General features: G+C 36.5%; 2 protein-coding genes across 14 annotated transcripts; both read right to left on the bottom strand.

Annotated features, from left to right (window-relative positions):
* Window positions 1–107: 107 nt before the first annotated feature.
* On the bottom strand, window positions 108–6714 carry LOC132053482 (putative pentatricopeptide repeat-containing protein At5g08490). 13 transcript variants are annotated; one of them, XM_059445535.1, is made up of 8 exons: window positions 5021–6322; window positions 2564–4590; window positions 2392–2462; window positions 2184–2244; window positions 1988–2063; window positions 1708–1876; window positions 1148–1451; window positions 108–598 (listed from the first exon to the last, which is right to left on the bottom strand). In XM_059445535.1, the coding sequence occupies exons 1-2, from the start codon at window positions 5613–5615 to the stop codon at window positions 2627–2629; spliced, it is 2559 nt and encodes an 852-aa protein (XP_059301518.1). In that variant the 5' UTR covers window positions 5616–6322; the 3' UTR covers window positions 108–598; window positions 1148–1451; window positions 1708–1876; window positions 1988–2063; window positions 2184–2244; window positions 2392–2462; window positions 2564–2626. The 13 variants fall into 13 exon arrangements, with proteins under 13 accessions (XP_059301518.1, XP_059301520.1, XP_059301513.1 ...); XM_059445537.1 differs by having other exon boundaries at window positions 2569–4590; XM_059445530.1 differs by adding an exon at window positions 6612–6714 and having other exon boundaries at window positions 2184–4590; window positions 5021–6196.
* Window positions 6715–10222: 3508 nt separating this feature from the next.
* Window positions 10223–13946, bottom strand: LOC132054841 (probably inactive receptor-like protein kinase At2g46850). The gene is made up of 3 exons (XM_059446807.1): window positions 12622–13946; window positions 11929–12015; window positions 10223–11508 (listed from the first exon to the last, which is right to left on the bottom strand). Exons 1-3 carry the CDS (start codon window positions 13448–13450, stop codon window positions 10427–10429), a joined length of 1998 nt encoding a protein of 665 aa, XP_059302790.1. The 5' UTR covers window positions 13451–13946; the 3' UTR covers window positions 10223–10426.
* Between the last annotated feature and the right edge of the window lie 593 nt (window positions 13947–14539).

Genomic DNA, 14539 nt, shown 5'->3' with positions numbered 1-14539 from the left:
TATATTTCAGAATATGGGTCTATAACTTCACGACCCCCACACCCAATTAAATGCGAAAAAAACATTTCATGACATCACAGGTATGTCCATTGTGTAATCCAAATGTATTTTCAGGAAGAATCTGTTGAATAGTGTTGTTATACACATAAAATCTGAGATTTTGGAATAATGTGTCGTCATCATTTGCCCAGTCTTAAGAGGACTATATTAGTAGTGGTCCAATTATACCACCAAAAGAAACCTTGAATCATCTTACACACACTAGCTATGTAACCCAATTATACCATATCAATATATCATTGTTGGATAATGTAATTCTTGACTAGTGCATAGCCGCAGTTCCCATCACCAGCAAACAAAACAAAGGATTTTGGGGTCAGAGTTCTAAGAATGGAGTCCTCTTTGGCAGGGAGCTCAAAAATAACAGACTAGGCGGGCCGGGTTGCGGACATCAGATGATTAAAACAAAACAACAAGAAAAACAAAAGGTGGTCCCTGTGCTCTCATGCCAGATCGATCTGTCCACTCCACAAGTGGCTTTATGGACTTGCAAGGCAGAGCATGTAAATCATTGGCTTCAATGTTAGAAAGTTCTTCACTGTCATCAAAGAAAATAATGGGGGTCAAGGATACAAAACAATCAGGAAGGTTTCCAAAGAAAACTACGATAAAGTAAAGAATATTGCCAGTCATCAAGTTGAAAAGCTCCTAAGAGTATCTTACTTATGCACATAACATATTGGTCCAGATGTGGCATGCGAACTACAAGACGCAGAAGAAGAAAAACCGTTGCTTCAATACCAACATATATCGTAGAACTCTCTACATGTGACATGTCGAAAATGCAAAGGAAATAAACTAATATCAAGAAACATTTGCATTGTGTCTTAACTAATAACTCACGATCAGATTGCAGATTGGCTCATTTACTAGAGCATTTATTATAGCTGCACCCCCATAGTTCGTAGACAATTTAAATCACTTGGATCTTTTATTACATCAAGAGTTTTTTTTCATTTTTCGTGGAACTCTGAGTTAAACAAGGAGGTGGATAAACCCAACCATACAAAGAAGCAATAGGTGGTCGGGGAAGACACTAGAACAGAACTTATTTCAATCAAAGTTGTAGGGAGTACTGGAGTCCTACCCATGTCATATGCCAAACTCAGTGAAGATTGCTTCAAATGAGACTTGAAACCAGGAGGCAACTTTGAGAGAACAGATTAATTTAGATGTTGCTCCACGTCAATGCACCTATCAGGATACATTTGCATCGTGCCTTAAGCCAACCCAAGATCAGATTGCAGATTTGACTCATTTACTAGAAACTATACAGGATATAATTTCTGCATCGAGATTTTTTTTCATTTATAGGCACGGATCTTGGGATACATTTGCGTCGTGCCTCAACTCTTGTTAGAAACTAGACATCCCTGTGTCAGATACATATCCTGTATATATCACCCAACATGAGCCAAGACAAAGTTAATAAACTAATCCTCATGTACAGGCCATCTTCTTACTAAACTGCCCACAACCAATATTCAACATGTACACTATTGACCAAGAGAAAGCACCAAATTCACAAGGTCATATATTTTGCCAAAGTCAGCTTATCTGCATTATGCATTCTACATTCTAACCATTAAGTGTATGACCATCTCATTTGAAAGCTTAAGTTGTTAGAGAGAGCACATTGTTATTTACTTTATTATGTCTTCACACGCCCCCTTATGTGCGGGCTTGATTTTCCTTGATGAGCCAAGCACGTGAAAATTCTCCTTTTGGTAATGGTGACATTGACACTTGAACCCACGATCTATGCCTGCTCTGATGCCATGTTAAAATGTGTGACCATCTCATCTAAATACATAAACTGTTAGATAAGGTACATTTTAATTTAACTTAATTGTGTCTAGAACAATAATCTTGTCAAGAAGAAAAATATTAACAACAAGATACAGTGCGTGATAATGAACAGACGAACCTGAATACACAACATTCTCAAAAAACCCAACCTCGACATCATCCTATCCAACACTTAGGAAACCCGAAATCACGCACTGTAGACAAAATGATCAAATAGGTACTTAATTTTCTCATCAGTCATCAACTCTAAAATTTGAGTTGCCCCATCCATCCTTCCATCATAGCAGAAAGAGTAAAATAGCAATAAACCCTACCTCAAACTGCTACAAACGAATCGCCTTCTCCCACGGGCACTGGAGCTGGCACTATGATGTTCTGGAGTTTAAAAAAAACAATGCCAGGAAAAACAGACCAAGAATTGGGTAAGTCAAACAAGTAGCAGCTAATGAAAGTATTGATTAGATAGCCTATGGAGAGATCAGCTTCTCCTTTAAAAGAATGAAAAGATCATAAATGCTCAACCAGTGAGAAGACACTTGCATGCCAATGTCACACTTTGACCTCTCTAGGAAAGAACAGTGTACTGAACTGATCTGCAGTTTGCATTAGTATAAAATGTTAACATAGCTGGCCAAAGCTTTGAGAAAAGCTCTAAATTAAGGGATGCATATTGGACAATGAAAAGAAATTCTACCATACAAATATCAAAAACTGCAAGACAAAGATGGATCACTTTCCTGAGAAAAATATCACGAGGCTATAACTCATACTCATATAGCTCTTTGATTTGTTCATCCAAGATTCTTAATGTTTCATATATCGTTCTTCGCTGTGGGTGAGAATAGTCACCAGCAGCAAATACACTTTTCTTCCTTTCCACTTCAATCCAACTGCAACCAACTGGCTTCTTAAGATCTCTCATTTTCATAGACCTCCTTATCTCTAAGACCCCATCCCATCTAGCATTTTCCGCATACATATTTGAGATGATTACATAATTCCCGATATCATTAGCATTGACTTGAAACAACCGATCTGCCGCAGCACGGCCCATATCAACCTCCTGATGGATTTTGCAGGCACCAAGAAGCGTTCCCCATATATCCGCATCGGCTTGAAAGGGCATATTGGTCACAAAGGAAAATGCATCTTTGATTCTGCCTCCGCGTGCAAGCAGATCCACCACACATGCATAATGTTCCATGCCAGGTTTGATTTGATGCGTCTTTTCCATCGAATCAAAGATCTTTAACCCTTCATCCACAAGGCCAGCATGACTACAAGCAGATAGCACTGTAGTGATTATAACATGATCAGGTTTAAAGTCCAGCTCAAGCATATTATAGAATATCCCAAGTGCTTCTTCTCCCATTCCATGCATAGCATACCCTCCAACCATTGATGTAAACATCACAAGATCTTTGACAGGAGATGATTGGAAAAGCTTGTATGCATATCCTAGAGTAGCACATTTTGAATAAACATCTATGAGAGCTCCAATCAGATAAACATCGTCTAGAAAAGCTCTAATCACATATGCATGGCACTGCTTCAGCAAGTTGCTTGAGGCCATTTGAGCACAAACAGGAAGAAGGCTCAAAATGGTCATGGCATCAGGCCTCATTTTGTGATACTGTAACTCGGTAAACAGACTCACTGCTTGATCAGGACAATCATTATCAGCATAAGCTTTTACCATCAGATTCCACGTGGTAAGATCTTTCTCGGTCATCCTCTGGAATATGCCATGTGCATCTTCATGCAAACCATAATTCACAAACCCCGAGATCATTGCGTTGCATGTGATTACATTCTTGCTTTCTGATAAATTCTCAAATATTCTGTTAGCATAGTTCAAATTGCAACACTTTGCATACGCATCAAGTAAGGCATTAGCGAGAGTAGGTTCAGTATAACTTTTCAAGATACCAGATCTTACTGAAAAACCATGTGCTTCTTTGACCTTATCCATTTTGTAAATGTTACCAAAATAGCGCACCACAGCCAATAATGTGATCGAGTCAGCTTTTATCCCCTCTAGGAACATCCCCTTTAACAAGTTAATAAATTCTTGATGAAGTTGGTTTTCTGCTAAGGCATCAAGCATAGTGTTCCATGATATCAAGTCTTTATTAGAAGTCAATGAAAATATTCGATGTGCCTCTTCAATGTTTCCACATTTTGCATAAAAGCTTATAAGGGCATTAATCACAGAGATATCCTGATGGAGGGAACTGTGACGGATTACATACCCATGGATTTGCTTCCCGATCAACACGTCATTGAGCCGTGAACATTCAGGAAGAATGCTAATAAGAGTAACAGAGTCCGGTCCATTCATCTCTTCTTTAGTGAATTCACGGAAAAATTCCAATGTCTTTGACCATTCACCATTTGCTGCATACCCAGCAATTATTGAGTTCCAGGATACCAGATCTTTACTCATCATATTCCGGAATAAAGTCTCTGCTCCTTCGAAATTTCCAGCTCTCAAGTAGCAACTCAAAAGAGCATTGATGACGGTGACTTCTGATAACAACTCAGCCCGTCGCAAAACATAACAATGCATCTGCCTTCCCAATTGATAACCATCTATACCTCCTAAACTAGGACAGATAGGAAGAATATTTGCAATAGTTGCATAATTAGGTAGAATCGAACCTTTCAACATCAACCTGAACAATTCAAACGCCCTGTCTGTAAGCTTATTCTCTATGAAACCTGCAATTAGGGGTGAAAAAATTAGTCCATGAAAACATGATCCGCCCAACCCACCCAAGTTTGGGCTGGTCATTGACCCGCCCATTTATTAGCTCAGCCTATTTCAGCCCATCAAAAATTGGGCTGATATGCAACCAAAATTGACCCATGAGAAATCTAGTCAAAATATTCTCAAAAAGACATTCTTTTTATTTGATATTTTATATATCGCTATAATAAAGAAAAAAAATAGTTTTATTAGGTACTAAAAGATTATAAAAGAATAAACAAAGAAATTGAAACTTAGTAGAAATGGGCAGGTTGGTTATGACCCGCTTTTAGCCCATTTCAGCCCAAATAACTTTGGGGCAGTCAATAACCCGTCCATTTATTAACTCAACTCATTTTGACCCGCCCAAATTCTACCCAACCCGCCCATTGACAGCCCTACCTGCAATCATTGCGTTCCATGAAACAACATCCTTGTTAGAAATTCCACGAAAAGTAGCAGCCGCATCTGAAATATTCCCAGATTTTGCATACATAGATATGAAAGCATTTCCTACCAGTGTTTCACAATCCAGTCCATGCTTTACTGCATAACAATGAACACTTTTGCCAGCACCCAAAGCTCCAGAGCTAGTAAGCACAGGAATAACAATAGCAAGAGTAACAGAACTTGGCTTAATATAATCTGCTCTTTGCATTGAATTAAACAGTGTTGTCATCTCTTTTTCATGCATTCGCGATCCAGCAAAGCCGGACAACACAATATTCCACGTCACTGTGTCACTGTATTTAATGTGACTGAATATTTTTTGACATTCATCAAGATCTTTACATTTAGCATACATGTTAAGCAAGGATTTTATAACAAATTGACAAGAATGATGGCCTAACTTAATCACAGAACTATGTAGAGCTTTCCCTAATACTCTATCCGATATCGAAGCACAACATTTGAGAGCATTTGCAAAGACTTGGTAATCAGCAACTGTTGAATTTTGTGTTTTTCGGATAACGGTAGAAAGTACTTCATTCTTCATGCTAAAAGAAAGAATTCCACTAATAATTCTTTAGTAAATGCATAATGACTTTCATAATCGTATGGATTACTTTCTTTATTCACCGAAATACAGGATTATCCCCAGGAATCAACTTTAACACTCCCAATTGTACCAAACTCATAGGGCTTAAGATAATTCAACCAATTTTCCACAGGGTCGGAGGGAGAGTGTCGTCTACAATTTCGGCCGATCCCAGTAGCTTTACTTCAAACTCTGTATAATAACACACTCAGTGTAATCCGACGAGTGGGGTGTGAGAAGGATAGGATATATGCAGACCTTACCCCTACCTTTGTGAGGTATAATGGTTGTTTAGTTCAAACTGTGTACAATAACATACCTAGTGTAATCCGACAAATGGGGCTCGGGAAGGGTAGAATGTATGCAGACCTTACCCCCTACCTTTGTGGGGTATAGTTCAAACTCGGTATTTGCCTTAAATATTTATTGAATATCTAAAGATTATTAATTTAGAACTCAGTAACTTAGAAAGATTAGAATCCAGAACCAATAAGCTTCAAATGATGACTCCGTCTTTTATTCGCTAACAAATTGAAGGTCTGCAGGAAGCATAAAGCATAGAGAGACTTGTCAGTTGAACTCTACGTTCATTGACTTTTCGGCAAAATCACTGAAATTGGGTTCTTACATAGCCTGTTTGCCCAAGCTTATTTTTCTCAGAAAATGTTTATTTTTTTTAATAAGTGCTTATTTTTAAAAAGTGAGACGTTTGGTCAAGTTTTGGGAGAAAATAAGTGTTTCTGAAGCAGCAGAAACTATTTTTCAGAAGCTAAAAAAAAAAAAAAAAAAAACTTTTGCCCAAAAAAATACACCACTTTTTAATGCTTGGCGAAATAAGTTATAACGGTATGGTTTAATTAAGGTAAGAACCCAATTTCGGTGAAATAATGTAGTGATTCTCTTTTCGAAAGAAAAAAAAATTGAAAATGAATGAAGAGAGATAAAGGAACTTACAGAGCAGAGAGGTGGAAATAGAAAAAGCAGCAAGGAGTTCACCCGAGAGAAGTGAAGAATTGGAGTTTTCTGTAATTTCAATGTTGAGTAGAAAAAATTCAAACACTTAAACTTGCCAGCAAATTTTATTGGGAAAATAATACTGTATGTCAATTATGGCAAAATATTTATTCATTTTAGCTTAGCTTTTTTTTTATTACCTGCTATAGCCACTTTTTCACCCTTTTGTTTTTTCCTTCTTCCTTCATCTCCAGCGAGCTACCAGATCCTCCACCACTGTACAACATATAAACACCCCTTATACATTATGTATAAACTCCTCTAGTGTATAAACACCTCTTGTATAAGTTTGTCTAATATTGTATATTAGTTTTATACATTATTATATACTTTTGTATAAGGTTTATATGTTGTATACAGTAGATGTATAAAGTTGTATGTTATTGTATAATGTTATATACAGTCAAAAAGTGTCAATACAGGTGTAATTTAAAAATATAGCTACACAAATGTAATTTTGTATGCTGGTTATGCATTACTGAAATTTTCCCTTTTTTATTTATACGTTCGAACTAAGGTTTATTTCAATTGAGCACGTGAACACATAATAAAGTGTTCTTATTAGACACTTATGTTCATATTTTGAAAAAACTTTTGCTCTTATGCAATTACATAGCTAAGTTTAAGAAAAAAAATCCCTTCCCCTCCCCAAAAATTTATAAAATTATACTTTTAGCAGTAATTTCACCTATAAATACTCCTTACCATTCTTTAGTTTTTACTTCAATCTCTTTTATTCTCTCTCTATATTATTCCTCTATTAAATTGTTGTCAAAATTCTCTTTGAATTTTTTTTTGTGAAGTAAAATTACAAGATCAAGTTTCAATTTTCAAGTCTTCAATTTACGGTTATCTTGTTTTTTCTTTTCTCCAGTACTATGGTACATTGAATTTATTATACGGAAAAGGCTCAAATATGTCATCCAACTATCGGAAATGGCTCATTTATGCCACTCGTCAATAGTTTAGCTCATTTATGCCATTGAATTATAGAAAATGGCTCATTTATGCCATCGAACTATAGGAAATGGCTCATTTATGCCACTCATAATAGTTTGACTCATTTATGTCATCGCTCGTTGCCAAAATGACTCATCCATGCCATTTTTCATTAACGCCGGTTTTATAATACCAGATATGACACGTGACTCCAATTAGAGGTCTACGTCATTTAATTAAATCAGCCCAATTTTAAATACCAAATTAATAAAGAATCTGATTCATACACCTTACCCACCCACAACCATAATCTAGTTAGAGGCCACGTGTCATATGTGGTATTGTAAAACCAGCTTTAATGAAATATGGCATGGATGGGTCATTTTGATAACATGCGATGGCATAAATGAGTCAAACTATTGATGAGTGGCATAAATGAGTCATTTCTTATAGTTCAATGGCATAAATGAGCCATTTCCTATAGTTCGATGGCATAAATGAGCCAAACTATTGACGAGTGGCATAAATGAGTCATTTCTGATAGTTGGATGGCATATTTGAGCCTTTTCCGTTTATTATATTCAAATGGTGATATAATAAATTTATTATTTTATTAATTACTTCTTGAAAGGTGTGTCAAGTCAAACATAAACAAGTAAAAATAAAATAGACATAGGCAGTATATCCTCAAAGCACACAAATTGAAACGGAAGAGTACATAATATAGATTACAGTCGTTAGTTTCTTCTTCAACAGCGGAATCATTTGCAAAGTCTAGACTCAAAACCTTGTACCAGAACACATAAACAAGCATTCACTAGTAACTAAACCATGATGGTTGATCACTGGCAGAAACAGGATATGCACTCAAAAGGTACTGAAACGCCAATATTTGACTCGATGATATACTATTCATAGACCATAACAGATAAAACATACTCTCAGTAATAACAACTCCAAAGCCAAAGGTTTACTGCCCAACGGTACTTGCTCCAATCACATCAAGAAGCGCGATAACAATTTGATAGCACGAATGTACTTCATACATCGCGTATTTCACCTCCTCGTCTGAAAGAACTGAAGACGATTGCCAGCACGGACGCATTTCAACGATAGGCATCTTAATATCAAGGCCAGCTTCAACAATCAGCTCTTCTAACGTACCAGTCAGAAGTTTTGGCTTCTTAAGAATCTTAGCACCAAAATAACAAATATCCACCACCATCTTAAATTGGAATTTATGGTTACCGTTATAATAATATGGGAGAGATTTCATGCCTATGTTTCTGGTACCTACAAAAGTGATATTTGTGTCTTTCAGGAACTGAACAAGAGAAATGGGGGTCTGAGATAGACAATCTAGGGACATCATGCGCTTAAACTGAATGATCAGGCACCGTTTCTTTACATAAAATAGCAACAGATCTCCACTATTTACAACATCAATTCCAACAATATTATTTGGAGACGACTTTAATTCGCTCCTTAGTTCGTTAAGGCCATGGGACATAACATTTACACGGTCAGCAACTCTTGTGATGATAGTGTCACCACCAATTATCACATTGTAAATGCTCATTTTGAGGAGCCAAGGAAGGGGAAGTTGCTCTGACATTTTTAGGGGCAGGTTGGCCATTGCTGGTAATTAAAGGATATACTCCGTATATAGTACTGGTAATTTACTTGGATATACCAACCGTGCATTGTCTTCTTGGATTCTGTGGCTACAAAATTCTCTTCACCTGGGGTAGCATTATTTCGATAAGGGCTTTCCAATTCCAACTCTTCATTCATTCTCGTTTCAATTTACGTAACGATATTGGTCTTCACACGGAGTTTAAGAATAAAAAGAAGACTTTTGAAATTTGTGATTTAGAACAAGTTATAGACCTTTGTGTGTCTATAAATAATCTCATTAAACGTAAAATGAGAAATTATTTCAATATAGAAAGGTAAGATTTTTTTTAGATTGATTAAAAAAAAGAGTTGTTAAATTAAAAGACAAGTACCTTTTTAAAAATATAACCGACTGCTCTTTACACATGTACATGATGAGATTACAAAAGGCATTTCCTAACGGTCTCCTTGTGTTACCAAGAAATTTCTACAAGCATGAAAAAGTTATTGAAGCATGTTTTGTCCGATGAATAAAGTGTTTACACAGCCTCTATGTCATTTAACGTCATCCTCTTTAATTAAACCGAACAAGTATCCGTCTCCCTCGTCAAAAGTGCTTATTTTCTTCAAAAAAATATTTATTTTAAAAATTGAGGTGTTTGGTCAAGCTCTTAGGAAAGTATAAGTGCTGTTGAATAGTAGCAGAAATTGTATTTCAGAAATTAAAAGAGTAGTTTTTCTCTAGAAGTACTTTTGGAACGTTGTTCAAGCACAAAGTACTGCTTTAATGTCGGCAAAAGTGTTTTTCAAATTGATTAGCCAAACATAAATTGCTACTCTCCGAAAGTATTTTTCGAAAAGCATTTTTGACAAAAAAAAATACTTTTCAAAATAAGTAAATTTTGAAAGCTTGATGAAACAGGCTACGAAACTATCAGGATATATGACTTACGAGTTACAAACATGTGTACAAAATCAGAGAAACGCTTGTTCAATGTGATTTGGAAGTCTTATTGAAACAATAGATTGCTTGTTTATGCATAAGAAAATGGACATGAAAGCAGCAGGTCATTACTGTACATAATTACAGCATGTATTTTATCATGATAGAATCCGAAGAGTGTGAGAGCCTTCCTCTTTTTCCGACCAATTTGATCATTGCAAGGAAGATAGAGCCTTAATATTCAGAACTGCAGGGCTTAAGTGAACCCTCTGGCAGGGACATGTATTGAATCAGGAGACATAGATATCATCTGAAGAAGGCTTGAATTGGAAAAAGTTTCTTCAAGATTATGCGTCGACGGACACCTCCTATTTCTACCATCAATTCCTTCTTTTGTTATGTGAACCATTTCTCTTGCAACATCTCCCATGTGAAATTTTCCATTTTGGGAACCAAATATTATGCATCTTGTTGCAAGGTCTGCAACTATCTCTATCTGTTCCCTCCGGAAAATAGGCTGCTCATGATAATAAAGATGCGGATCGACTATCTCTTCTAACTTCCCACTTGTTATCTTCTGTAAAGCCGTCTTTGATGGAAGATGATCAGAGCTGCTACCTGTAATAATCTCCAAAAGAACCAACCCGAAGTTGTAAACATCGCTTTGCTTTTTAATATCGGTGTTTGCATTCGTGGGGAGCTCGAGCCCAAAAAGTTCCATGGTCAAGTCCTCATCTAGAAAGATGCAATTGGCATTAAGTTCGTGATGTATGATGGGGGGACAAACCTCAGACTGGAGGAATGCAAGAACATTCGCTGTTTCAGCAACAATGTTTATCCTGTTGTGCCAATCGAGACCTCTTTTAGTCTCGTCTTTAGCTTGAAAAAGATGTTCCCCGAGGGTCCCATTAACGGGATATTCATACACCACTAACGGGGTGTATCCGGAATCAACAGACCATCCAAGAATCCGAGGAATATTCTTGTGTGAAACAACATGTAATGCCTCCACTCGAGACAAGACCTCGACGAGTTCTCTTTCACTATCACATTGTATCCTGTGAACAGCTATCCTCAATCCATCCGTAAGGATTCCAGAATATAATGTAGCTTTGCCACCATCATGATCGATAAGTATTTGCTCATCTTGAAAACCTGTAGTGGCCTGTTCTAGCTCATGATAAGTAAACATTCGGACAGTACAAGGTTTCTGGAATGAGACATTACCCTGACTCCGAGTCATACTAGGATGATCGAATATATCCGTCTTCATAGGCCGCCTTAAAACACAGAAAAGTGCTGCCAAGGAGGTAATGGTGAGTGCTGAAGTGAGAACTCCTGTGGATATGTACACAATTGCTATGAGTCCCTCTCCTCCGGACAAGAAAGGATTTAACATATATAGTCAAACCTCTCTATAATAACATCATCTGTTCCGATATGTTTTAGCTGCTATAGCGGAATGCTATTATAGAGAACATATAATGTAACAAAACATGAAACATTGGTTCCACAGTAAACATGGTTTTTATAGTGAAATGTTATTATAGAGGATGACTGTTATAGAGAGGTCTGACTGAATACTTAACAGTGTAAAAAATTACTATTACAATAGCTGTCGTAGCAGATAAGGTAAAATGGAGTTCAATCGAGCATAGTAAATCCAGTACGATTTATTTAATGCCTCTTGCATTTCTTTTATGAGTTAAAACATGCCAAATTCAATTGAAATTACAATCACTAGTACAGAGTACAGACCAGCTAGAATTTCTGTTTTCCTTCTGCCATGACTTGTTGAGTTAACACATGCTTTGCCATACGCTTCCTTTCCTTCTTTGATGCAAGCTGCCAAAGAACTCACATTTGGTTACAAGTTAATCATGGACAATAAACTATCTGCAATATTGATGATAATGGATCACTGTTATATATGATTACTTGTTTAACTTGTGTGCACTGTCAGTTTACAATTTTTTCACGCCATAAAGTTGAGATGACCTATAATAACACATAACTGTTTATAGTAATTCTTATTTAGTAACCTAAAATGTGGTAAAAAGTGTGCTATCAGCGGTTAAAAAGCACCAATAGTGTAAAAAATCTATATAAAATTCTATATGTTGTAGTGTGTGTAAGTTAAATTTTATGAGAATTTAACTTATATGAACTCACAATATATACATTTTTACATCATCTGGTTAAGATGACCTATAACAATAGGTAATTTCCTTTAATAATTCTGATTTGGCAATGTAAAATGCAGTAAAAAACATGCTATTACCAGTTAAAATATGTTGATAATGTAGAAGTTCTTTTTGCTGTCACTTGTTAGTGTATGAGGTAAAACTTTTATGGGATTTAACTTATGTACACTGATAGTCGCACCATCTGATTAAGATGACCTATAACAATCGCTAACTGTCTATAGTAAGGTTAGTTAAAAGAACTCACATTTTAGACACCCGACTCCAACAGCAAAACCGTCGCCAACATATCCATCTTGGCATTCGCATCTAATCCCAGCAGCAACACTCGTGGCATTGATGGTATCTGAATTGGCAGCACAACTTGTCGTCGTTGAATTTCCTGGAACAGCCCATTCTAACTTAACACCGCGTTTGCTTACTTGTTTCCCAGATAAAACAACCCAAGACGAAAATCCCCTGCATCCAAACTGAGAAAAAGTAGAGAAACCATCTCTCTGATCCGCATTCCAAGCACTGCGATCAGATAATGGGTAGCAACATGCAGGGTAGCTACCCAGGGACCCGTCACAACGAGGCATTATGTTTTTCTCGCAATCAGGTTTGCACAATGACGAATCCTCACAATCGTATAACCCTAAGATATTTTCTCTTGATATGCCAAAGTAGTCGTTTCCATTAAATCCAAACGACCTGAGGTCGTTGTACTGACGACAATAAGTGGTGTTTGGGAAATCGACTAGTACTCCATCGGAGAAGAAGTGGAGAATTCGATAGCTTTGAGAACCAATGTTGAGGAAAGGTGAAGTGGAGTTGATGCACGAAAGGCGAAAAGCATCAGAAAGCGAAGAATTACATATAGATTGGTTCATGTAGAATGGAAATGGTATGTGAAACTTCCCACATTTCTCTTCACAAGCTGCTTCATGCTGATATTGGTTTTCTCCTTCTTGCTGATCTTTGGCTATATGTGAGGGAGAATGAGCAGTGGAATTGCTTAGAGATAGTGTGATAAAGAGAACAATGAATGAGATTTGGACAAAGATAAACGGGAAATTAGAATGCAGGGACAACATCTCCTTGGTGGCTAATTTTGACACTATAACTTATCTTCAAAGGCTAAGAAAATCTACAAATGCAAACACCAAGGGATACTATGCAAATTGGCTGCTTTCTTTAATGGAGGAAGTTCCTCTTTACGACGGAAACTATGTTCCAACCAAGTGAAACTAAGAATTTGACAGAGTTCGCGTTCTGATCTATGGGAGTTGAACTCAAAAAACTGGCCAAGGTTGTCTCCTTTAGAGCGGACGAAGTTGGCTCAGTAATAGAGGAAATGTGTGGAGGCAACAGACTAAAGGCACAAGGCAAAAGAACTTAGAAGGGTTAATGAGGGAAGTAGTAAACTGTGAAAGACAGATAGCATGTTGGATGATAGAAGGATGATTGGAACTTAACCTTCTACTTACACTGTATCTTCTTTTTCTTGCAAATCGAACCTAGTCAAGCAATGAAAGCAGAAAAGAAAAAATCATTTTTTAACGTACAAACGTACCTTTTTTTCATTTTTTATTTTATGAAGTTCCTCCTTTCCAACTTTCCTACAATATTCATTTCATCAGAAAAAATGACGGAGTAGACACACGTAGTACTCTAATTGGACGCGAAAGGAAAGCTAAAAGATATTGGCGAAAGAATTATACTCTTCTCTGTAAACTTGACTATAGATTACCTCTCTTGTATAGACCAACAATCTTTTGATATAATATGCACACCATGCCAGGGGCGGATCTTGCCTATGTGGTACGTGTTCACGTGAACTTAGTAGCTCGTGTTTAAATTTTTTATTCACAAAATATTCATAAATATATGATTTCTAACTCAATTATTATTATATACTCCCTCTGTTCACTTTTACTTTTCCAGTTTTTAAAAAAATACATTTTCACTTTTACTTGTCACTTTTAGCATATCAAGATAATATAATTCTTTTTCCCTGTTTTACCCATAGTATTATAATTACTTATTTCAACTCCATTAAAAATATGCACCAATTAATATGAGTATCATGGTAAATTATGTACTTCATTTATTATTTCTTAAGTGTGTGCCAAGTCCATAGGGAATAAGTAAAAGTGAACGGAGGGAGTGAATAACTTGAGCTC

The sequence above is a fragment of the Lycium ferocissimum genome, chromosome 4 (assembly GCF_029784015.1).
Source record: "Lycium ferocissimum isolate CSIRO_LF1 chromosome 4, AGI_CSIRO_Lferr_CH_V1, whole genome shotgun sequence".
In the NCBI taxonomy this organism is placed as follows: Eukaryota; Viridiplantae; Streptophyta; class Magnoliopsida; order Solanales; family Solanaceae; genus Lycium; species Lycium ferocissimum.
Note: the sequence above shows the minus strand (reverse complement) of the source record. Positions and strands in the feature narration are given on the sequence as shown.

Excerpts from the sequence above, each read along its gene's own strand:
- LOC132053482 (XM_059445530.1), bottom strand. The coding sequence starts at position 5,615 with ATGAAGAATGAAGTACTTTCTACCGTTATCCGAAAAACACAAAATTCA. Across the intron at positions 4,591-5,020 it reads ATGGAACGCAATGATTGCAG|GTTTCATAGAGAATAAGCTT; the intron begins GTAGGGCTGTCA and ends CCCTAATTGCAG.
- LOC132054841 (XM_059446807.1), bottom strand. The coding sequence starts at position 13,450 with ATGTTGTCCCTGCATTCTAATTTCCCGTTTATCTTTGTCCAAATCTCA. Across the intron at positions 12,016-12,621 it reads TGGAGTCGGGTGTCTAAAAT|CTTGCATCAAAGAAGGAAAG; the intron begins GTGAGTTCTTTT and ends GTTCTTTGGCAG. Across the intron at positions 11,509-11,928 it reads GAAAACAGAAATTCTAGCTG|GAGTTCTCACTTCAGCACTC; the intron begins GTCTGTACTCTG and ends ACATATCCACAG.